The 26277-nt window shown below is 43.9% G+C and overlaps 1 protein-coding gene across 1 annotated transcript; it reads left to right on the top strand.

Annotated features, from left to right (window-relative positions):
• Nucleotides 1-6515: 6515 nt before the first annotated feature.
• LOC139656819 (KN motif and ankyrin repeat domains 1-like) lies at nt 6516-25600 on the top strand. The gene is made up of 12 exons (XM_071534443.1): nt 6516-6534; nt 7284-8053; nt 8138-8287; nt 8429-11042; nt 15665-15758; nt 19681-19683; nt 20210-20476; nt 21760-21844; nt 22340-22559; nt 22753-22895; nt 23484-23684; nt 25481-25600. The coding sequence occupies exons 1-12, from the start codon at nt 6516-6518 to the stop codon at nt 25598-25600; spliced, it is 4686 nt and encodes a 1561-aa protein (XP_071390544.1).
• The last annotated feature ends 677 nt before the right edge of the window (nt 25601-26277 follow it).

Below are 26277 nucleotides of genomic sequence, written 5' to 3'. Positions count from 1 at the left end.
CATTCATTTGTATCATAGGGAATGTCTTTGAATTACATCACATTCTGCTCTGTAATGGGACCCACAGATACAAAATGGACACACAAACATTAGAGGCTGTATTCAGTTGGTCCTAGTGCTGAAATTCTAAGAAAATTATTAGAAATATGACAATTTCTAAGAACTTCCTCTTAAAAATAAGATTAAATCCTAGTAATATATAAGATAAAAGCAATTCAAGAAACATATTAGATCCTAAGACAGCTCCTAAGGATCCTAAGGATAGAATGTCTTAGGATTTTCTTAAGCAGAGGAGAAAATGGCTGCAACAGGCGGAGGAGGGAGAAATGTTCTCCAAAGGCTGAATGACAGTGAGTTAATAACGCTACAGATTAGATTGTGCAGGCATGATGTTTGTGGTTGATCTCATTACAGATGCGCTCACATCTCCCACGCAACGAAGCAGCAGTATTAGGCCCGAAATGAAAGTGATCACAACATTAAAATATTTGGCAACAGGCAAAATGCAACAGTGCAGCAGTGATGATTTGGGTCTGTCGCAACCCTCCATCAGTAGAATAATCACACCAACAATTACAGCTCTTTCACAGCCTCATGTTGTGATGCAGTTTATTTCATTGCACAAGAAATAGCATTTATGGATATAGTGTGTTTTCCTGGTGTTGTCGGGGTCACTGATGGGACACACGTCTGCATCATCAATGATCTACTCTTGTTAAACAGCCCTATTCATATAGGCTTCCCAATACAGGCCAGCAATCATACTAATTGGACAAAGTCTTGAGCCGTTTTCACCACATCTTAACGTCCAGTTGATAAAGTCATAATAACATTACCACATCCACACAAATAAAGGCATCAGGCTGTAAGTACCAGAAGTATTAAAACGTTAGGCTATGTTTTCAAACAGTTTGTCAAAATCATTTCATTTTTGACATTATAAGTAAACCATACTTTAAAATAGACAGATATTTTCAAGGTGCAGGATAAGAAAAATGTTCTTCACAATGTTTTGCAATGCAATGTTTTGTTTAGTTTTAAGTTGAATCGAATGAGGTAACTTGAATGGCTTTGAAGTCACTCACAGACATGCCAGTCACAATATTGGAGCCTGATTGGCCGGCGGCAGCAGCTCCTCTAATTCAAACGAGGTAAACCTGCTGACTGGAGGCTTTCCAGTTCAAATGCTGCAAACTGGCTTGACTGGAAGGATTTCAGTAATTCTGTAATGAGGGGAGCCAATCAGGACCAAATCCAGTTGTGATGCGTTTACTGGAGTTAATCTGAAACTGCCTGTAAAAAAGGATGGATTTTTGAAAATGCAATAACAAAATCTAATTGTAACAATGTCTTCATTAAAAATCTTTGATCATACATGTATATAAATTGAGAAAATGTTGAATTCCTATAATAGGGGACCTTTAACATTCAAATGAGGTTGCAAGGTAATCTTTGGTTGTAAGTATAGTTTGTATGTGTACAGTATGTGTCTATATCTGTGTCCTTGTTTGTGCCTGCATATGTGTTCTTGCTTGTATTAGTCTGTCTATCTCTGGCTGAGAGTTTGGGTATTAAGCTGGACAGTCCTGCCCACATTCTCAGGCTATTACAAGGGTAAACAGAGATAGCTGGTCCCATGTCAGGGCTGTGATAAGGACCCGGGACCTCTGTTATTGTTGTTGGCGTGCCTGTTCCACTCTCTTCTGCTGCTGCTAGCAATTCCCCACTGCTGCTTTCACATTGCTGATGAACACTTATTTAGAGGTGCAGCTGTAGCCAGTGTACGTCGTCTGTGTGTGTGTGTGTGTGTGTGTGTGTGTGTGAGAGAGAGAGAGAGAGAGATCGTAATGCATTCATGCAGAAGTGTGTGTGTTTTTTAATGAAATGAAATGAGTGGGAGACAGAAAATGACAGAGGGAGAGCTGGAGCAAAAGAGAGGGAAATAAACAGTAATGCCTCTCTGTATGAGATATGAGCGTGTACAGTTGCCACTCCCGTCTCTGCCCCCCCCTCTCTCCCACCCGCCCACCGCCTGTCCCTTGCTCACCCTCTCCAATCTTATTTCCTGTTGCCCTGTCTTCCATCTCAGCCTGCTGTGTGTCAGTGTATCAGTCTAATTCAATCTCCACTACACAGGCACTCCACTGTAATGACCTATGACATTCAATTAATGCTTTCCCCCCTCTTGGTAGGCTGGGTCAGCAGGCATTTAAAGAGGTTCAGGTCTAAATAAGGTGTGTGCGAGTGTGTGTCTGTGCGCGCGTGTTTGTGTGTAATTTCAAAACGCTGAATAGGCTGGCTGTCATTGCAAGCTTATTTGATATCATCACATACTACTGTATATCATGCAGAAACCTTAGAAATCTTCTTTCTCTTTCAAGTATTTGGCTCGTTCCATGAGTCTCAATTACATTTTGAAAAAAGAAAACAAGTATATTAGTAAGTTTGAGGTTTCCACAGGACAGCGATGGCATTTGTCTGGCTGTCAGTATGAGCTTATTTACTGTACTCCCATTATAGCAGAGTCTTCCGGGCTTCTCATTACGTACGTCGTCACCTCTGGAGCAGCTGTCACACTTATTGGATTGGCGTTAATAGATCGAGGCATGTCCTTTAAGGGCTTATGTGAATGTGTGAGAAGGGGAGTGTGTGCTGTTCATTGGGATGACAAAGTGACTCACGTGGTGCTGACACACACAAACACATATTTTGGACACAAAAGCACACATGCTGTACACACACACACACACACACACATAAACCAACAGTGACTAACAAAGTGACTAACGTGTTGCTGACACACACAAACACAATTTTGGACATAAAAATCCACTAGCTGTACACATGCACACATACACACACATACACACACTCAAAGTAGCCTTTTAGCCTAACGTAGCCTCCAGCCAGTGCTATCAATTTGCATTAGCATATCCTTTATGAGCTTTCAGCTCATAGTCATTATCACTCTAATCCAGGGTGGATTGGGCATCATCAGTGTCATCAGTGGCTTGCTATATTTAATCACTAACTTGGGCTGGGGAGCCATGAAATTCTACTAGTTACCATACTGTGTGCTGCCGCATATGTATACACACACACACACATTGTACGTGCCACTCACTGCATGTTACCAGATTGAATTGATATTGTATCCCTGTGCATGCACACATACACAAACACATACACACATATGCATGCATGCTGGATTTTAATAGACTTTATGGCCCCTTGTGTCATTAATTAATGTTAATGTTGATCATGCATATTACTCCTGTTGCTCCAAGGCCTTCATTAGCTACAAGAACTTGAGGAGTGACTAATTAAAAGAGGAAACTTTCAAATTCCTGAAAATGAGATTGTTGGAAAGGTCAGCTAGAACCTTCCTCATTAAAGAATTTACAGTTCTGCCAAGTCACAGATTATTATTGTCTCATCATTCTTGCCAGTATCATCTTCTCTCTCACTCAGTCCATCTTGCTCTATCCTTCTCTCGGATGTTCCTCTCTCACTCCTCATACTCCTCACCTTCTCTCTCTTTATTTCTCCCTCCTATCTCCCTCCTATCTTTATTTCTCCCTCCTATTTTCCCTCCTCTCTCCTCCTCCTCTACCTTTCTCTCTGTTTGGTAAGGATCTAATTAAGGAGGTTTTTGTTGCCTGCCCACTGCGTATAATTGCCAGCGGGGTTTGCCTGTGCTTCACTCGACAATTACAAGCGGCATTCTTCCGCTCGCAAATCGGCTAATTAAGCCTTAAGGACAGCAAGCCGATTGTAGTCGCATTAAACATCAGGAGGAGTCAGGGATGCCCCTGCTCTCCACACTCCTGGGACAGGCAAGAGTAGTGGATTGAAGAGTGGTTGCCATGGTAGCAATCACATGGTGTCAGATCCTGTGCTTTGGCTGTCAGTCAGTTTATCTGTGTGTCTGTGTGTGTGTGTGTGTGTGTGTGTGTGTGTGCTCATCTGTAACAGAGACAAATATAGAGAGCCTGTAGATAGGTGGGACGGTTTCTGCTCCAGGTCACCAATTCTTTTCATTGTTAAGGCTCAATTTATGAAGACGGGACAAGGGCCAAATAGAGCTTGTCACAGTTGCTGCTTAGATCCCTGGGTGGACTGGCTGTCATGTTGATTGATTACATTGCCAGCCCATGTAATGCTTGCCTTGCAATATGTCCCCGCTCACCGCTGCACAGCACAGCTTTACACAGTGGCCGGGACTCAATGCTCATACTGCAGACTGTATCAGACTAAATATTGTGCAGCACAAGCACACAAAATCTAATCTAAATATGCTGTAATGGATGTGTTAAGCAGTGTTACCATCTGTAATCAACCAATAGCTCTGTAACCCGTAATCAAGTATAGGTGGCTTTTGGCTATATATTTGGCTACAAGGTCAGTTGGAAATTTTAATCTTGAAAATGTTCTGACCTGGTAAACTCAAAATGCCAGCTGAATCGTCAGTAGTATGAGATTTCAGGGAGACAGGGGGGCTATTCTTTTGTAGCATCACATACCACATGTAGCGAGGTACAGTGGAGAGTGGTGTTCCCATTCTTTCTGCAGGCATCAAAGCAGCCATTTGAAATATGAAAACTGCCTCTTAAGCGGCAATGTTTTCGTATTCCCTCAAGGCCCCTAACAGGTTTTTGTGTGTGTGTGTGTGTGTGTGTGTGTGTGTGTGCAAAAATGGCTCCGCAATGGCATCAAAATAGGAAATGAAATGATAAATGACAGGAAACACTCTAAAAGCAAAAGGATCTGTAGAATTGCATCACTATAACTATATAACTATAACATAACTATATATCTATTATTGTATGACATGATTGATAACATCTACAGTTTGATTTTAATATGATGCCTTAGGATACAACAGTAGTTTGAAAGACTGCCATAGAAAACCCTGTCTGTACTGTCTGTTGTATTACACACAGTGGACCGCCTACTAAAAAATAATGGAAAGGTAAATTTACACCTCTGAAATTGACACAAATGTTGAAGTTTGCGCTCCAGCGTTTATTAAAGCAGAGCTTCAGGCGCTCACACGCTGTGCCCTCCTACATAGCAGATATTTTCTCCACTGGTACAAATTTGCATGGAAATTGTGTGAATAATGTGTGCCTATTTGCTAAATAGCTTTAGAGTTGATATTTGGCTGTAAGGGCTTAAGTATTCATTTAATATGGATTTGAACTGTGCAGCTCACTCAAGGCTGTGGGAATTGCCTGGGTTTATTATTAGTATTAGATATTTTATTAGGAAGCTTTGCATAAGCCGTTAAAAGTTTTGAGTCCCCACGTTGAATTGTTTTCCATCTCACTTACCTCGACTCTCCAAGACCCTCCTCGTAAAAAATGGGCAAGCAGCTCTGATTTCTTGGCTTCTCCAACTGGAACAAATGACACAAAATTGCACCAAATGGAACATTTTCCCACTCAGTAGAATGGAACCGTGGGTCTGTCCAGTGTTGTGGTGACTTTAAATGGCCTCTAAGGGTCTGGCTCAGCAAGACAATAAAGGAAAATGGAGTTAATGGACATGATGGCGCTGCCTTTCACTACATACCATGCTATCAATTATTGCTGGTGCTTGGTACAGTTTACGAAAAGCAGTCTTGGCTCCAGTAGAGTAGTCGATGGTATAAAGGTATCAATTGCATACGCATACACATTTCTTCTGGGCATTTCAGATATACCATTCAATTGAGTGCAATTACAATAGAAATGCCTACAGCCCCTCTTCAGTATAACAATATCCTCAGTTTCCCCTATACTGCTGCATAGCACTGATTAAACAATGTTGAGACAGCTATTTGCAACATAATCTTTTGTAAAACAGTGGTGCTGTGTTTTGTTTGGTCATTAAAATATTATGTTGCATGCACAATAGACTACATCATGTTGGGTTTACTTACAAAGCTGTTGCAAATTGCCAAGATTACTTTTGATTAAAGTCAGCATTTTTGCCAGCATGTTTTTTGTTTTTTTTTGTTTTTCTGGCAGTCTGGCCTGGGTCTGGCATGATCTTACAGAAATATATCTTATCTCAGAGAGGCAAATATTTGTTCACTTGTATGGAAAGGCTGAGTCATGTTACAGATGTTGATCGTAGTACTATTTCAGCTGCCCAACAGAATCAATAGGAATATTCAGCCACACTTGTGGAACAAGTAATTTAAACAAAGGAAACTTAAAAAATCTGTTGAAACCAACACATTTTCTATACGACTGTATGACTCAAGGACCTTGGTAGAGCTGACAGGCTGAGTCAGACTCTATTTTCCTCATTTCATTTGCTCTCACGGCTCTGTCATTTTCCTCCAATTCCTCCAAAACATTAATGACACAAATATTTACTCTCCTCTAGAATGGAGGGCTGAGTTCTGTCCAGGTGGTGATAATGGCCGTTATTTCAGTTTCTCACACAACTCTCTCATTTCTCTCTTATCTAGGCTGCCAGCTCTAACTGTACCAAACACAAGTCGATGACCGTGAACTCCACCTCCAATGATGGACAAGAAAAGTGGTGAGGATCATTGAGACTGCATTTACACAAGCACAAAGAATCTCACTTTTAATTCTTTGTGGCACAGATCTGATCTTCCCGTGGCTGTATGAAAAGGGACTAGTCATATGTAATCATATTTTTCCCTGCTCGTACAGCCATTACATGATCAAATCTATGCCATGAAGGGTTAAACATCTGACTTCCTGATCCTGTATGAGGCCAAATGTAGGCAAAGTTCCTCCTGGTGATAACCGCCCCCTGTCTCATACTGTATTCATAAGTTGACACAGCATGAGCAGCGTTTTGCATACCGATGAGTTTGTTTTAGCGCAATCACTGCATGATAATTACATCCCAGTAAGTGATATGGTTTTACATAATGAAGCACCATGTGTGCAGCACAGTACAGCCTGTCTGTGCAAGGGGGTGAATGTGAATAATAATGCTGATAAAAATAATCTGTGATCCGGTTCATGTTCATTTGTAAAGTTGTGTTGTCTGAGGTAATAGAAATGTGAGCTGTTTTGACAGAGTGATTGAAAGTTATGATTATTAATCTGATCTGATTATTGCAATTGTATATCTGATGGATTTATTGTTATTTTTATTACTACTACTACTATTACTACTATTATTATTATTAGTAGTAGTAGGAGTAGGAGGAGGAGGAGGAGAAATGGTGGAATTAGTTGTAGTGGTATTTGATTGATTGATTTATTGATTGATTGATTGATTGATTGATTGATTGTGATGTTCATTTCTTACAGCCAACGGCTTTCCGTCCAAGGCCGGTGAGGGAGGAGTTCAGAGGAAGCAGCTGCCCTACTCAGTGGAGACCCCATATGGCTTCCACCTGGACCTGGACTTCCTCAAATATGTTGACGATATCGAGAAAGGCAACACCATCAAGAGGGTGCACATCCAGCGCAGGGTCAAGGGCCCCCCTAAATTCAGCACTCTGCCCAGGAATTTCAGCCTCCCTGGGCATGGGGCCAGGCCTGCCCCCAAGGAAAGCACTTGGTCTGGGACTTCCACCCTGGGACCCAAGCCCAAATCGCGGGTGACGGAGGTCCAACAGATATTTGACTTTAGACCCAGTGATGGAGGGACGTCCAGCAGGGGGACAACCAGCCAGGGGGGCGGCTATGTTTCAGCCAAGCCCAGAGAAGAAGTTGGCGCTGGGGCTCGGGGACTGGAAGAGAAGCCCGTGGGGATTCAGGGTCGGCCAAACCTGCTCCGAGCCTCTAGCATGCCCATCACCCTACAGCACCGAAAAGGTTCTGACTCTAGCAGTCCAGACCGGGTGGTGGGAACGCCAGAGAATGGTTCATCAGAGAACGTGTTCCGTGCTTCACCGGACATAACAGAGAGACGGTGTGTTCCCCAGGACCGGACAGGACTTCACCAGCAGATCACAGTGGCACTGAAGCGGGTGAGAGAGCTGGAGGAGCAGGTCAAAACCATCCCAGAACTCAAGGCTCAGATCTGCTCGCTGAGAGAGGAAAGGGAGCAGCTACTACTTCAGCTCCAAGCCCAGGCCAAAGCCCAGGCCAAAGCCCAGGCCAAAGCCCAGGCCCAAGCCCAGGCCCAAGCCCAGGCCCAAGCCCAGGCCCAAGCCCAGGCCCAAGCCCAGGCCTCCACCTCATCCTCTATCCCGGCCCCGAGTTCTGATGCTGGGACACACACTCAGCCACAAGGAGACAGACCTCCAGGAGGGTTGAACTCAGCTCTGATAACTCAACCCAAGGGTGGTTCCGAAGCTTCAGGCTATGTGCCAGTGGAGCAGGCAACAGGGAAGGAGAAACAAGGCATAACAGAAAGAAGCAGAGTGTTACAGATAGAGAGAGAGATGCATCATGAATCTGTAAAGAGTTCCTTAGCACAGGGAGAAGTGGGTGGGCTCTCAGAGCAGGAATGGGAGAGACAAACACAGCCGTCAGAAAAATCAGACAGACAAAAAGTGACATTAGAGAATCCATTAGAGCATGCAGCGAAAAAGCTATCACAGGAGATTACAGCACAGGAATTAACATCACTTAAAGTAGCTATGAAACACGTTGAGGGAGTCAGCAGTATTCAAGATGCTAATGCAGTGGAAGATGGAAAACATTATCAAATCAGTAGTGATGAGGACCTAGGTAGTGTCCAGCAGCTGCAGGACAAGCTATCAATACTGGAAGCTAAACTAACCCAGGCTAGCCAAGAGCTGGATAGAACTAACAACCTTTTGAAAGAACAAGTGGAAGAGAATAAGCTGAAAGAGGAGAAGATACTACAATTGAGTGAGGGAATGAGAGTGGAGGTTTGTACTACAGAGAGAGAGAGCAGGTCAAGGAGAGAGAGCATGGACAGGGGGACGGAGACAGAGAAAGTAGACTTTGCCAACCAGGAGACAGGGACAGAGTTGCCTGGTACTGTAGATCAGGGAACAGACACAGAGAAAATCTGTATTGAAGTGTGTGTACCCAGAGCAAGGACTGGGAGTGTAGATCAAGGAACAGTGACAGAGAGAGTTGACACGCATGACCAGGTGACAGAGATGGGGGCAGAGGCGGCTGCTATGGGCCCAGCAAGACCGAGAGCCAACAGCATGGATCGGGGCACAGAAACTGAGAGGGTTAATACTCAGGATCAGATGACCGAGACACCAGTGGCAGATAGGGTTAACCAAGTCACAGAGACAGAAGGAGAGACAGCGACAGATCATCCAATGAGGCCGAGGGCCAGCAGTGTAGACCAGGGGACAGAGACAGAGAGGGTGGACACTGTGGACAGGGTGACGGAGACAGAGGCAGCACAGAGGACAGACCAGCAGACCGAGACAGAGATAGACAGACGGCATGACAACAATCCAGCCAGAAATGTAGCAGTAGAGAGTCAAGTCAGAGAAAGTGGAAGCACCCAAAGAGTAGAGGACACAGATATTGTGGACACTGAAAGAATGGAAGATAAGACTGCTGATGAAAGAATTGAAAGAGATAGTGCAGACAGTGAAAGTGTGGTCACAAAAGATGTAGTCACAGAGAGTTCAGTTGCAATTATAGAAAGTGTAGTCAAACAAAGTTTAGTTCCAGACAGTGTGGCCCAAGATGAAGGGGACACCAATTTGCAAGTTGCTGCGACAGGAGAAAATAGAGAGTCCGAATCTAAGATTAAAGAGAGCACTGCACAGAGTGATGCAGAAACACAAGAAATTATGCCTCCAAAGAGTGTAGTGACGGAAACTGCTGAAACAGAGCAAGTTGCATTGGAAACTGTAGAAAAGCAACAAACAGCAGCAGACAGTAAGACTGTGAGCATTGTGACCAAAGAGACTGTGGTCACTGACAGTGTTGTAGTAGCAGCAGAGGATTCAGCTGTGAAGACAGTGGCTCCAGTAAGACCTCAGAGAGGCCGGAAGCCCACAACTGAGCAGTCCCAGCCTTCCCTGCCTCAGCTTCAGGCTCCACCCATGCGTCCTCGTAGGGGATCCAGCGAAACTCAACCCAAGCAGTCCCAGCCCCAGACAAAAACCCAGCCTCAGGCTCAGGCAAAGGCCCCATCGCAGCCCCAGGCTCAAGCCCCACCCCAGCATACTAGTGGGGGGTCCAGTGAGACCCAAGTCCAGCTGTCCGAACCACAGACATCACCTCAAGTCGAGACTCCGTCTCAGGCTGAGGACCGTGCCCCAGCCCAGAAGCCTCCTGGGGTATCTAGCGAGGGCCAGTCACAACCACAGCCTCAGGTTCTGACTCAAGCCGAGCCTCAGGCCCCATCTCCAGGGTCCAGTGAAACCCAAACCGAGTCCCAAACAATTCAAACCCAGTCCCAGTCCCAGACCCCTGCAACTCGCCGGGACTCCAAAGAGCTCAAAACTCCACGCAGGGGATCCAGTGAATCACAACCCCCTTGTCGTGGATCAGGTGAAGTCCAGGCCCGCTCTGCCCGCCAGGGGTCAAGTGAGGCCCAGCCTCAGTCTCAGGGCCCTCGTAGGGGTTCCAGTGAGACTCAACCCCCACGCCGAGGCTCTAGTGAGTCACAACCTCTTCGAAGAGACTCCAGTGACGCAGCCCAGCGTCATGGTTCAGGTGAAGCCCAGGCCCCGCGTCGGGACCCAGGCGAGGCCCAACCTCCTCGCAGAGGCTCCAGTGAGTCGGCAACCTCGCCCGCGGCTCTGGGTCAAGTCGTAACTCGGCTAACAGGGCTTCTGGGAGAGCAGTGGGCACAGCTGGGGAGCAGCTCTGGAGCTCAGCAGACGGCCAGCCAGCAGGAGAGCCCCAGCACACAGAAACAGACTGCAGGGAAAAGAGCAGGGGCAGGGAAAGGAGCATCAGCCAAGCCTGTGGGGAAAGCAGCCCCAGCAGCAGCAGCAACAGGGAAACCAACAGGGAAACCAGCAGGGAAACCAGCAGGGAAACCAGCAGGGAAACCAGGCCCTTCCAAGATGAGCTCTATTCAGAGTCAGCTGGTCAGCTCCCTCAGTGTCCTCTCTGCCTTCTACTCCCCAGGCCAGAAAGCTGCAGCAGCCAGCAAACAGCAGGAACAAGGTAGGCCTGTGGTTCAGTTAGAACCACATTATACACTGGTGCTAAGCTTTTGACTATCTATCTATCTATCTATCTATCTATCTATCTATCTATCTAGCTATCTAGCTATCTGATACCTACCAACCAATCGGACTTCATGAGTGTAAATCTGTTCCACTTTTATATCCATTGAAATAATCCCTCACAGAGGATCATGATATATCCCCTTAGTTGATATTCTCCTTGCCACTTCATTATACCATGTCCCTTCTGATTCTCTGCCAGCAGCCTCACATCACCGATTAATATGGAAATGTCCAACTATGTGGACTTGAATATTCATCTTGCCATCCTTACTTCTCTCTCTTGTACAAGAAGGCTTACAGAGACAGCCAAATAAGTAGCACAGCACAGATGAGGAGACTGGCAGAGATTGATGGTGTCTCCTCTATGGAGCTTTGCAGTAGTTCAGGCAGAGCGCTCACCCTTGCACACCAACACGCGTGTCTGCTGATCCAAGACACTCACAATCAAACACTGACAATAAGGTGGTCTATTTAAGCTGGCCTGCTTCTTGGTCACTGTAACTGTGCTGAAGCTTCCCTCCACCACCCCAGCCTGAAACCACATTGGTCCTATTCTATTATTTAGAGATGCTTTCTACTCTGTATGTTATGCTGTCTGATCATGGCTTGTGACACTTCTGTCGACAGTAGCGTATCAACATGAGGAATAGTGTGTACTTGGCTCCATGCAGGCATGGGGGTGGGGATGGGCTGAGTATTGTTTGTTCTCCATTTAGCAGACTTGCTTGGGTTTCTGCATGGTGCACTCTGAAGAGGGCAGTCTTTAAAGCTAAACATAACTGTATAACCATTTGTTCCAATAAATGGTTTAAACTTTATGATGAAAGTGTTTCTTGATTAAAAGTGCATTGAGACATGATGTAACAGAATGCAAAATACCCTGAGCACTTTAAATGTCTGTAACTAGGTCTCAGTTTGACTTCTCAGTTCAAATAAAAGAATGTCAGTTTTTCATGTTATTTCTCCCTCATGCTCTACCATCCCCACTAATACTCTACCATTATTTTCAGTGGTCTGACCGAAAGGGAATTGTCTGCCTTGCCTCACTATTCATCACTCTGTGTTATCTTTGTCTGCTATATTTTCTTTGTTGATTCCCCTTAAACCACTCTGCTGTGGTATCTTCTTCTGAGACTGTGCCAACATTGCAGGGGCCAAGGCATAATTCCACAAGCCCATCTCTATTTTATTATTTTTGTCATTATGGAGCCTCTCTTGGCAGAGCTCTAGGTACTGTAGTTGAACACATACACAAGCATAAGTTTAGTTTAGTTTTATTGTCAGCCTGCCTTGAATTACAGTAAATTGGGTAAGATATGCCAGAGGTAAGGCATGACAGATAGTAGCACTGGCCAATGAAAAACAAAACAATGAAATACAGTGTTTCATTACTTGGTTCCACAGGTCCATGTCTGCTAGTTTGCATCTAGCTGTATCGTGATATTAAGCTTCAGGCCGCCTGCCCTGGCAGCACAGCCTTCTACATGTCTGCTGTGTTTCATATCACAGAGTGGCTGTATTGACTTGGATAGGCCAAGGGCCCCTCGAGTTGAACATAGTTATTGGCTGACATGAGCAGAGGTGGAACAACACGTGTTGCTGAGCACAGGCTAAATGACATGGTTGGATGGCCTCCAGGAGCACATCAAATATATATTTCTTGCCTCACACATTATGGCTACACACACACACACATACACACACACACAGGCATGTGCACACACATATGCAAGCACACACGTACAGTATATAGTTGCACGGACACTCATGCATACACCCTCACAAACACATCAGATATGCCTTTGTTCCTTCCCTTGATGTCTCCTTGTTCTGGTTATGGCCCAGGAGCTAAAGTACAGAATCACTCTGCCATCACATTTATTTTATGTTCAAAGTTCATTTTACGTTCAGTGGGGAATACGAATGTGCTTGTGTAAGTGTGTGTGTGTGTGTGTGCCCTAGATTTATATGCGTTCTTGCATGTATTTACGATTGTCATGTATTATTCTCACTGTTTCAGTGTGGTTGCTGTCTGCGTCTTTGACATCTGAGATTCCCAGTCTGGCTTCAATTACCTTGACTTACAACAGTGTTCCAATCCTACACATATTGGAAACAGAAACCACTAGTGTTGCATTGATGAACACTAACTCTCCCCTCTGTATCATGTCATTACAATGCTACTCATGAAAGACTCAAATTGGGGTTTGGAGACTTCCAGAGAAGCTGGGAACATCTCAAGGGGTTTCTGACAAAATGAGGAAAGGTTACATTACACTACTGTTTGATTTACTAGAAGTTAGCAAGAGGATGTATTAAAATGCCAAATCCAATCTAAATCTAAATCTATCTTTCCCTCTCCCCACTGTTATCTCACTGACTCACATCTGAAAGCACAATTCATCTTAGATGGTGGTCCCTGGGTCAACATCTTCTCAGCTGGTGGTTTGTGGCCCAAAGAAACATCTAGTGTTGTGTCCTTGACATAAAACATTCGAGAGCCTCCGCTCCGGGCCTGCTGTCAGAGGGGCCACTGAGACAGCCATACTGGGCTAGGAGCCAAGGGGAGGGAGCATAGGAGCCCATGCAGAATCAATTATAGGACAGTTAAATACGCAAGTAGGCCCAATAATGTCAAGGTTGTATGTTGTCAATAAGGCTTACTGCCCTACATTACCATTCAGAGGAACCACAATTCTCAATCTATCCAGTTGCTTTTCATGATAGGCAACCCACTGTCATGTAATCACACCAAAACTGAGGTGTCTTGTGCCCAGCAGTGTGTGATTATGTAGTTGAGGACATACAGTATGTAGGCGTATAGATTAAAACACGTCTTTTTCAGGTCATAATAAAGTAAAATAGAAAAATAAAGAGAGGGCATCCGCCTCCAATGCAGAAAGAACAGTATTTATTCAAGCTACTGTAACAGAAGCAAAGATGAAAATGCATACACAGGCCGTGGAACAGTAGAGGGGCGAAGAGTGTATCCACTTACAATACATTGCCTGAAGTGTGCATGTGTTGTAGCCCTATTTACTGTTCCGCGGTTTATGTACGTATTTTCATCTGTGACTGTTGAATAAATAGTGTTGTTTTTGCATTAAAATTGGCTGCCCTCTCCTTATTTTTCTAGTGTTTTGAGCTCCTTGGGAATCCTTGGCTTTTCTCCACACCCTTCACGGTTGTACATAATAAAATAAACCCAACAATCAACCTATCAGCCTCATTACTCCTGACATATTAGGATGGCTGGGTGAATGTTTACCCAGTTCATATTGGCACATTGGTCTTTTCATGAAAAAACAGTGGGTGTAAAAGCTCTTTGGAGTCCTTCTGCACTCATTTTTTAATGGTCATCATATAATAACATCTGTGTGGTGCTTTAATACTTCATGTACCCATGTTAATAACTCATTTTCACTGTGCACTCTTATTAAGAATGCTCTTTTTTCTCGACTGTGTGGTATTGTTTACTCACACTGGTCCCATTAGGGTCTCTGTATGGAATGTACAGATGGGGCCCCAGCAGCCCATTTCTGCGCCAACACAGGGTTTCCACACCATTTGATGAGCTCTGCTGGCTTGTAATTGCATCCAGAGGTTCCGCAATGTCTTCCAGGCCCGCTATGTTTTCGCACAGACATACACACACATGCACACACACGGAGACAGGCACACACATAGAGACAGGCAGGCAGACATCTCCACCTGCACAAGGAACACATACACACATAAACACACACAAACACGGTTAAACTGATATACAGCCATCAGGTGCAAACGATTACTGCTGTGTGTCTCACTAGAGCTGCCAATACCAATCTGATCTACTTCTACTGAAAACTACAGACCATTTGTTTGTCTTCATTTGATACAAATGGTGGAGAAAATGTGTTGCATCTTTACTGAGATCTCACATCCTTCTAGTATGTGTGAAAGAGACAGAATTGCTTTGCGTTGATTTTTGGATATGTATCAGTATCTGTGCCTCTCTAGGTGGGTGGATAAGCTTTGGAAGGGGCTGTTGTATAATTACACAGCCAGTTATTACAGCACATTTATATTTTCTGCATTTAGCTCATGCTCTTATCTACATCCAGATATCCCATCCAGATCCAGGCAAACTAGTAGTTCATCATCTTGATTTATCTTGCAACTGATGTGTCTGCCTTTGAGGCTGATTAAATGTCTGGCACTAACAATCATGTGCACCTAAAAATATTTTAATTGTTTTTCATGTGAGGATGCAGTAACTGATTGAATTTCACAGTCTCAATCCATTCACAATGTGCATGTTAAAAGATGAGAAGCACAGCAGACGACTAAGCGACTTTTTTGGCAAAGTGTGGATGTTCAGAGATGCGGCCTTGCAACATCTGATCTTTATGAATGAATTTGAAAAACAGCTTTGATTTGTTTGTGCATTTTCTGACATTGTGAGTGCACACACACACACACACACACACACACACACACAGACTCCACAGGAATCTGATGACTCTTTCTCTTTCTCCCTTTTCATCTCTCTTTCTGTCTGTCTCTCCTCTCCGCCAGGTCTCAAATCCATTATGAAGAAAAATGGCGTTGCTGACAAGCAGGGGAACGGGGGAGCCAAGAAAAACCTGAAATTTGTTGGCGTGAATGGAGGGTAAAGTCCTCTTTTTAATCAGCATCCACTCTCCATGTGATCTATATTTGTATGTGCAGCTGTCTGTTTTTGTGAATTTTGTATTTCTAAAGAAGAATTAACCCTTAGGCATCAGTTGTAGACATCCACAAGTTATGAAACATCATATTCTAATTTATTTGGATTTAATTTGACAAATTATATATATATATATATAAAACAGGGATTACATATCTTTCCTTTTCAGAGTTGTCAGGTTTAATGTGTTACATTCTCCAAAGGGGCTTCAGAAGGATTAGCCAGTTAGCCAGGAAAGTGTGGAAAATGACTGCAGGTAATCCTTGGATGTATGTCAAATGATACCTGCATCTGTGGTTCTTCTTCTGTGGAAAATGCACAACAGAAAGTGTGCAGAAAATAATTTAACACAGGCATTGTCTTGGGTTTTCAGTGCATGAGTGTTGGATATGGGTCCTTGGATGTCTAGTCATGTATTGTCTGTAGCAATGGAGCAATTTGAAGGACTGCAGCATGTAGTTTGCTTATGTTTCCAGATAATTAGACAGCCTCAAATGTAGGCATTTTATTCACGAATAAAGATAAATCAAGCCATCCTCAATTCTTTTTTTAAGTATATGCAAAATGTATCCAGGTCATCTTTTAACCCAGATATGTTCTGATCTATTTACAGTACCTGTGTAGTCTTCAGTAGTAGGCAATTTGTTCATATTCAGTACGGGGGATAGGCAGGTAAAGTTTTGTTCTTCATTACATTTTCCCTACAATCCATAGCTAACTAGAGAATTAATAGTCTCTGAGGATATAAGCATGATCATGGACACAAGTTTGCTTATACCAGTTTACACCAGCGTAGAGTCCATGAATTTCCAGATTCCCATCAATTCAAAATAAAAATGTACGGTGCATTTGTTATTAATAGAACATTCAGCTGTCACATGGCAAATGTTTGTTGAATTTATAATTTAAAAAAAACAAAAACAAACCTGCCTGATTTGATGATACTGAAAGTGAATTGAGCCCAGCTGTGTCTCACAACTCTACCACCTACTGTCTGTCATCTAGACTACTTCATAGACACACTGCCCCGAATCTGACCCCACCTCTGCTACTGTGCATGCGTGTCTGTGTGTGTGTGTGTGTGTGTGTGTGTGTGTGCTTGATAGTGCCTGATGCAGTGTGTGTATGTGCGTGTGTGAAGCTGATGAGTTCTAAGTTAGCAGATGGTGGTGGTTGAAAGAACAAAAGCGTGTCTCTAGGCAGGGAGATTATTTGTTCTGGCTGGCCTGATGCTAGTTAGCTGCCTGGCGCTGCACTTAGTATACAACACTTGTATGCACACACACGCACGCACACACACACACACACACACACACACACACATAGTAATTACCTCAGCCTTCCACACTTGGGCCTGACAGTGATCCACCTCTCTTATCAAAGCAACAGCAGCCAAACAGTTTGTCAGCTCATTGGTTGTGTTTTCCACGCCGCCTCAGAGGGAAACTCACAAACAACTTCTCTTTCATCTTGGAGTTTCTCCATGAGCGCCGGGGCTCGTTTTTAGGATGTTTTAGTGGATGTTTTCTTAGGGAGGGAACTATTCTGGAAGGGATACACACACTTTCTGTGCTGCAGCGTACTATTTGAAGATGAGGTTCAGACCGCTATCTGTAGGCTATTTTTCATCCTGGAGCTTTACCTTAAAAACATTCAAGGATCTGTTTTTCTGGGGGGAGGAGACATGGGGAACTATACACACTTTCTCTGGGTTTTGTTTAAAACTAAATAAACAGTGTTGAGGGGGAAAGGGGGAGTGCAAGGCAATCCAAATCCTTTTATTGAGCAACTAATCCTGTTTTTTTGTCTGTTAGAGTGTAAAAGTGTAAAGTGATGGTTCTTCAGTTTTTTTCAGCTGGGCCCTAAATCAAGTATATTGTGCCTTAGTTGAGGATTTGTCATATTAGTAATATTAACATGTGGCGACCCACCAGAAACAGTCTCAAGCTGACGACAAGCTCTCTCAAAGCACTCTGAAAAATGATATCACATCTTATCATATGGAAAAGTCACTATAGGTATTTTATTTTTATTTAAACTTTATTGAACCGGGTATTTCAATTCACAATAAAGTCTTGTTTACATCAGTGTACAGTTTTTGTCAAGATACATACAAATGAAACCCAAAGTCATTTACAAGAATGACTGTCCATTTCTATATATTTCAGTAGTATGTAGTGAGGAGAGTGGGGGGAGGAAGAAAGATGAGAGAGTTAGAGGAGCTGTTGCCAAAAGACACAGCAGCCACTCCAGCCTGCTTCACCACTCACTGTCATGAATGACATATTTTGATTCAGGACTGAATGCTTTCACTGTGATGTATATCTGAGGGGGAGATTTATGCTGCAGTCTGCACTTTGATCTTTTTCCAGAGGCAAAGAAACTCATTTTGATTATAGATCTGTTTCTCATGCAAAGATGTAGTAAGTATACAGACTTCCTTTGCATCCCATAATGCAATTATTCTCCTAATTATTCTCCTAAACTGATGATGAATTACTATTGACAGTTATTGCAAGGACCTCGTCTTATAAGATGGTCTGTATCTGGTTTGTCATATTTGATTTTGCTGGTGAAGCTAAAAAGTTTCCCCTTGATGTGGACAATAAATATCTATTCTATTCTATTTTATGCTGTTCTACTTGAAAAGAAATTGAACATATTTCGGTTCATAGACAAGAATATTTTCACTAACAACATCACGTTGCTGCCCAAACCAGGAAGTGGGCTTTTGTTTGTTTTTCTCCTCTTTAGATGATCTGTCCATGATCTCCTTGTCCCTCAGTACAAACCACACACACACACACACACACAAATTTGTGGTCATATAGCCTATCTTTGCTCTCCCTTAAGCTCCTCTGGAATCCTGAGAATGTTGTGGCCCCTGAACGCTCCACGCAGTGTGTGTGTGTGTGTGTGGGGCCATAAATAAGCATGAATTGGTGGCATTCAATACCTATCTGATCGCGGGTCCCACAGAGGTTCCTTCATGATATACCCCAATGATCACACACACACACACACATACACACACGCACACACGCACACACACACACACACACACACACACACACACACACATACACACATACACACACACACAACTTAAACGACCTCCATAGAGCACTAATTATATCATTACCCTTCTTCTGTGAACAAGGTTGGGTTTTGTCCAAGGTTGCATGTGTGTGTGTGTGTGTGTAAACATGCCCATGTATTTGTGTATGTAAGTTTGTCTGTGTGAAGGATGTGTTGGATGTATGGGCCAAGGTTGTATTACACAAGCATCCCTTTCATGTCACGTTTGTGTTATAAAAGGGAATGACCTGTTCTTATTTATCTAGCCTTTGCCCATGTTGACTTCAATGCTTTCCCAGTAGTTTTAGCAGTTTAGACGTTGTGTTATTATGTTATGTGTCTGTTACATGTCTATGCCTGTACACATACTTATTTGTAGTAACGAAACATGAGGAAAATCTTCCAAATGTGACAATGTTTTTTCTGTCGTGAAAACTAGGCTGTTTAAGGTTAAGCTGAAGTTAGGAGTGGGATAGTTGTAAAAGTTAGTCATTTAGAGGCTAAGGTTAAAGAACACATCAAGTTTTGGAGAGATTGGTTCATTGGTCAACTTACCTGTTAAGTGATGAGAACATAGACACCAAAATCATCCATGTGTCCCTGGTAGATCATTAGCTGTGGTGCTCCATGCTAACAGTTTAGCATACACTATGTTGACTCATAGTAGGACACTAGCAGTATCCAATGTAAAGAAAAACTGACCTTTTATTAGTAAAAAGGTCTTAGTGGTTTTTATTTAATGGTCTGTAATTTCATAAATTTTAGCTTTTCAATAAAGCTGATGTAGCAGGTTTATTTTTTGGAACTATTTCAAGTGAGCAACCACACTGCGCATTGATTTTTAGCTGTACGCAGTCTCCCATCACTCACCATGTTCCCTTCCAATGGAAACAGAGAAAGTAGTCCCTGGTTGTTCGAAGCAGTACTTTTTTGTATCATATTCCATGTACATTTTAACAATCCACACAGAATTGCCAGATTTAGCCTCATATCTCATAGCTGTGGAGCTGCTACAAGTTCTCATTTTGTCACTTTTGAGATAATGCTAGTCTCTAACTATCACTCATCATAATGTATGCTAAACTGTTAGCATGGAGCACCGGAGCAAACAATCTACCAGGGACACATGGATGATTTTGGTGACTATGTTTTCATAACTTAACAGGCAAGTTCACCAATGGGCCAATCTCCCAAAAACTTGGAGTATTCTTTTAAAAAGTTAAGATTAGTGATTTAAAATTAGGTAATTTAATGTCCTCACTGGTATAGTGCTTACAAACGTGTGTGTGTGTGTGTGTGTGTGTGTCCTCCTCCAGCTATGAGTCCACATCCAGCGAGGAGTCCAGTGGAGATGAGAAAGCCAAGGTGGAGGCGGAGGAGGAGGTGAACAGCCCAGAACCCGAGGAAGCGAAGGAGAAGGAGCTTCAGCCAGCAGACGAGCCTCAGGAGGGAGAAGGGACCCAGGGGAAGGATACGGAGGTCTCACCCCAGGGAGAAGGTGCCGTGGCTGGGGAGAAGGAGGGTGAAGGAGGCCTGCTGGATCCAGAGGGCAGCCAGGAGATGGAAGAAGAGCAGGCCACAGGGTGAGACGGACAGGGAGAAAGCTGATGATGTAGTGTTGCTGATTTCTCCCATAGAGTCGACTGTGTGATGGATGTCAGCCAGACACAATCAAGTGCTTTGTCTGTGTCCAGCTGCAGCCTACATGCTCTGTATGAGACAGGTGCTGAATGATGCTTCAATATAGGCCTCCCACCCACACACACACACCCACACACACACACACACACACACAAACACACAGAAACCCATAAACGCACACTCATTCTGACACACACTTTTAATATAAGCCTCTCTCTCCCTCTCTATCTCTCACACACACACACACACAAAACGCACACACTTGCTGCCACACACACACTTTATTATGAGCCTCTCTCTCACACACATACACACAGAACACACACACTCGCTTCCATACACACTTTAATATAGGCCTCACACAGACACACATAAACACACACTTGCTCCTACTCATGTCAGTATAAGCCTCTCTCACTTTAATATAGACCTCTCACACACACACACACACACACACACTTCATTCCCTAAAGTGCCAGGGGTTTGAGACAAAAAGCAAATAACCAGCAGCGTTGTCCTTCCCGCCACTGACTAATTCCTGAGTCACTCATCTGTCTCAGGTATGTGGACAGGGCTGGGGGCCCAGGGGCCAGACAGGAGATGGGGCCCATGGGAGAAGGGAGGACTTATATTAAAGAATCACTCAGCACCTGTCTGATCATTACCGTGTGTGTGTCTGTGTCCGTGTGTGTGTGTGTGTGTGTGTGTGTTACATTACAGCGAGGGTACTAGCACCGAGTGTGATCCACTCAGGCTCGGTGCAGCCTGGGATGTATGACTGTGTATGATGGATGGCTATGCATGAGCACACTGTGGACATTATTGGGCAGTGAATCAATGTAAACTGTTGCCATTACAGTTTGCATGTGCTAACAATGTGACTGTAACTGATGTGTGTGTAAGTTATGGCAGCAGGAAAGGCATCTTTTATCTTTTGTTTTCAGTAGAGAGCTTACACAGGAACCAAAGTAGCTGGCCATATGTTACCCAGACCTGATGGTATTTCCATGTTAAACCCCCCAAATAAGGAAAGAAAACAATGAAAAGAGCAGATGTGGCACACATTGGGTTAAAATCCTTTTTTTTTTCTTTTGGCTTCCTCTGAATCTGCATTCACTTAAAGATATTCCTGGACTGTGAAAGTTCTTGATACAAACTATCCAGGATAGGTAAAAAAAAAACCAACAACATGCTCCTGATTGTGTGTTTTGGTCTTTGTATTCAGGGAGCAGGTAGACCAGGGCTTCATAGATGCTTGTGTTTACGTAAAGGACCGCATGGAAGAGGTTTCATCCCCCGATAAAGAAATGGTAAGGATTTATTTTGGCTGTTCACTCTTCAAAGTTGTGGATATACTGTATGAATTATCGTTCTTTATAGTACTTTTTAGTACTCCATACTGATTTGACTGGAAAAAAGTAATACATGGATATGACATAACATTAAATGGTTCTCAATCTTAAGTACAGTGTGTGCATATGTTTGTGTGTGCGCATGCATCACACACTTTATCAACCCCATCTGTGTATCTGACAAATTATGCCTCCCTTTCTAATCCTCTGTCTGAAACAGTGGTGAAAACATTTTTGTGGTTAAGGAAAATGTCTCATATTTAGCTGATGAATGCGGTGCCTTCAATGAGTGGAGTCATATAGTTTGCAATGCTATTCCTCAAGTTAAAATGGGCTGAAAATGCAAACTGCTCAACACGCAAAACAGTAAAAATGGTGTGTAGGGACCAATAAAAATGCCGCTGCCTGGCAGCTATTTCATTTGTATCATCTCTGTGCCTCCCCTGCTCTCAGCGTCAGGTTTTGCTGGTGCTCTACCAGGAGTGGTTCAAAATTTCCAGTCAGAAAAGCTCGCTGGCCGACACGGTCACGTTGTACCTGCGACAGGTGGGCCTGACCACGCCCACTCTGCTGCCATACGTCGTTAACTTGACGGACGGCAACGGGAACACGGCGCTCCACTACAGCGTGTCACATTCTAACTTCACTGTTGTCAAACTGCTGCTGGATACAGGTGAGAGTCAGATACACAGTCACAGATGAATGTAGAATTTTTAATAAAAGGCCAATATTGGCTCAATACATCAGTCTAACCCTACTCAAACCCTCACAAAAATTCTTTCACCTCTCTTGCTCTAATAAACATTACTCAATAAAAGAATGTCTTTTCTGTTTGTGTGTGTGTGTGTGTGTGTGTGTGTGCTCAGGTCTATGTGAGACAGACAACGTGAACAAGGCAGGCTATACTGCAGTGATGCTGGCTGCTCTGACGGCTGCAGATAGCCCCGATGATCTGGAGGTGGCGCTGCAGCTGCTGAGAAAGGGTGACGTCAACGCACGCTCCAGCCAGGTACACACACACACACACACACACATGCATGTGCTCACACACACACACAAGCACAGAAAATCTACTTCCATACAGTCCACTTGTCACCTTCTCATACCAGGGTTCCTGCTGGTCATGGAATTTCTGGAATATCATGGAATTTCGAGAGGTGTTTTCCAGACAGTGAATTTGATAAATTCAGCGGGGAAGAATTTATAAATGGGTCACTTTACAGGAATACACCAGAATGTATTTTACAGCTTATTTCACACATTAATTGCATCAGAGTGTGGTTTTCAGCTGTTCTTATATATTGTATGCTCCCTTCCCTGCAGCAAGCCCAACTATAGTAGAAACCAGATTGTTTACCTGTTTAAACAACATTAACAAACCAGGAAGGAATAATATTTTTAGGTCATGACTCCGGTTTAGTTATGGAAAAGTCTTGGAAAAGTCATGGAATTTTTTTTTACCACTTCCCCTTCCTCCTCTTCTTCATCTCCCCTTTAATTCCTCTCTGTCCATACCTCCATGCATCTCTCCCTCACACCTGCCCTGTGTCACTCTCTTTCCCTTTCCCCCTCTCTCTCTCTCTCTCTCTCTCTCTAGGCAGGGCAGACGGCGCTCATGCTCGCGGTGAGCCACGGCCGCGTTGCCATGGTGAAGCTGCTGCTGAGCAGCGGCGCAGACGTGAACGGCCAGGACCGCGACGGCTCCACTGCCCTGATGTGCGCCTGTGAACACGGACACACACACATCGCCCGCCTGCTGCTGGAGACCGGCCGCTGTGACCTCAGCCTCACCGATAAGGTAAACTGTTAGAGGAATACACCGAGTTTCTGGGGGATCGGCCCGTTGGTCAACTCCTTGGTAGGCAACTAGCATTACATCTCAAAAGTTAGAAAGCATGGAAGACTGATAAAGATCCAGAAGTTTACTTGCCGACCGAAGATGGTGACTGGGCTGACAAGAATGAACAGGAAACACCAAGATTCACTGCGAGAACGACGCATCACATAACAAACAGCGCCACAGTACAGAGCCGTTTAATCAGCTGGGAAAATGAACAGCTGTGTGTTTTAATTGAAGGCGTGGTGTCAAGCACACAGCCCGTCTCTCTGTGCTCGCATCCTTGAGAGGGTCGTTCTCTCAAGACAGCTCGTTCTCCTCAAGTATCGACTCGGCTTTCTTTGATTTGATAATCACCTTTGGATCGTGACTTGCTTTGTTTCCATAGGGAGACTAAAAATCACTCTGCTGCAGATGAAGACATGATTGCTCACTTGAAATAGTTCAAGTATGAACCTGGCTACATCAGCTATACTCTGTTATTTCATTTTCAAAATTGAAAATTAATCTGCAAGCCATTTCATAAAAAAAACACTAACAGCTTTTTAGTACTAAAAGGTCTGTCTTCTTATTTTGGATAATGCTAGTTGCCTACTATCACTCAACATAATGTATGCTAAAGTGTTAGCATGGAGCATTAGAACAAATGGTCTACCGGGGACACATGGATGATTTTGGTGTCTATGTTGTCATCACTTAATTCTGACCAATGGGCCAATCTCCCCAAAACTCTGTGCATTCCTTTTAAGTTTAGTTGCATTGCTTCATATGAAAAAATGGCTTACCAGTCCTGGTGCGTGCCTGAGAGTGCAGACATAGCTGGCTGCTCCTGGGACAAGCCACTGTGGCACTGATAAGGTGTTCATAGTTCAGTGCATGTTGGATTGAAAAGTAACGCAAGACCTGTTCGTCCCAAAATGCACTCACATATTGGTGAGAATGACATATTTGGCCAAAGTTGGCCAGTTGTCATAGGGAAAGAAGTTGAGAATGCCACCATACCCCTCTTCCACTTTCCTGCCATATATAACCTAGCACAGTGATTCTCAACCTTTTTCATATCAAGGACCCCTAATTTAGTCCACATTAGAGCCACGGACCCCCATTTGATGAGATCTGAAAATATTTTTATTGTCACATATGATTTTGTCCAGAATTCCATGACTATCTGAATTGTAGGTAGAGAGATAACAGAGAAACTATGATCAAAACAGTCATTCTTCTACATTCTCTAATTGTGTTACTTACTGTAAATTAAATAATGGTGAAGTTTAACAATTCATCAATTTGCTGGGGACCCCCTAGAACCCCCTCAAGGACCCCTAGTGGTCCCCAGACCCCACGTTGAGAACCACTGACCTAGCATACAGAGGCAATTCAGTAAGCTTCTCGATGGATATACTTATAAACTCCTTGTATATGTGCATTTTGATGTGAAACAGAGCTATTTGGGATGGTAGACAAAGAGAGAGAAATCTGACATTAAGCCATTAACTCAACTCACACACACATAGATCTCACACATTTGGTTCTCTAAGAAAGCTAAAACACACAGAACTGTTTCCAAATATTGAACCCAGGTCTTACACTCCTGTATAGTATTGCCTGTACCAGGGCAGGTGCAGCACATACTGTTCTGTCCGGTTTCTAGAGGAACGGCTCAAACCAACACAACACTGCCGCCGTCTGGATAAGAAGAGCAACTGCAACGTCTTTCATGTGAAACGATGACATTTTCTCTCTGTTTTTCCTCCCAGAACGGCCAGACAGCCCAGTCGGCGGCCACGGGGGCCTCCCACCAAGACATAGTTGACCTTCTGAAGGCCCACGCTGACGCCGGAGCCTCTGAACCCCCGTCTACCACACACCTCCACTGAGCCAGGCCGACCCCGCTGACTCCTCTAAACCACTCCAACCCCTCTCTCACCCCTTTCCGAGACCCTCCGCCTGCCAACCCAGAGGAAAAAGGCTGAATTCATCTCTCTCTCTATTTGTCTCTGACTCCCCATGGATGTGCTCTCTGCTGTGACCACACCACTCAAACATTTGGACGTACTCTATATATGCGTGGTGGATATATCCCCTATACCCTCGACCACACTACTGCTACAGGAGCTCACATACAGAGCTTCAAACAACGCACGCCCACCTCTTCCTTCCATATCTCTGCCAACAGCCCCCGTGGGTGTTTACGGCTACGCTGCATCGACCGCTCAGTGGACAGACGGCTAAAAGAGAGAGGGACCGGTCACAGTGGTGGAAAGACATTGCCATAGCGACAAGGGTGATTGACAGGATATAAAATAGGGGTCCAGGAGAGGATGGGTGGGGTGAGGTGGAGGGACAGGCTGGCGAGCGGATGGACGAATAGCTGCTTTGCATCATCAACAAGCTCTTCGGGCAAAATACTAAGCACATGATCTACCTTCCAAATAATATAATATAGAAAAAAATATCTATGACATTCTTTCTTTTTCTTTTTTTTTCCTTTTTATAACACTGACATCATTCTTTTCATATTTGGACATAAGCCATTATCGAAATCATAGAATAT

This window comes from Centroberyx affinis, unplaced genomic scaffold (genome assembly GCF_046629955.1).
Source record: "Centroberyx affinis isolate AG114_WGS23_722 - 3 ecotype Tasmania unplaced genomic scaffold, CSIRO-AGI_Caff_v1 ptg002544l_1, whole genome shotgun sequence".
Lineage (NCBI taxonomy): Eukaryota > Metazoa > Chordata > Actinopteri > Beryciformes > Berycidae > Centroberyx > Centroberyx affinis.
Note: the sequence above shows the minus strand (reverse complement) of the source record. Positions and strands in the feature narration are given on the sequence as shown.

Excerpts from the sequence above, each read along its gene's own strand:
- LOC139656819 (XM_071534443.1), top strand. Across the intron at positions 8,288-8,428 it reads GTTCCGAAGCTTCAGGCTAT|GAATGGGAGAGACAAACACA; the intron begins GTGCCAGTGGAG and ends CTCTCAGAGCAG. Across the intron at positions 22,560-22,752 it reads CAAACTGCTGCTGGATACAG|GTCTATGTGAGACAGACAAC; the intron begins GTGAGAGTCAGA and ends GTGTGTGCTCAG.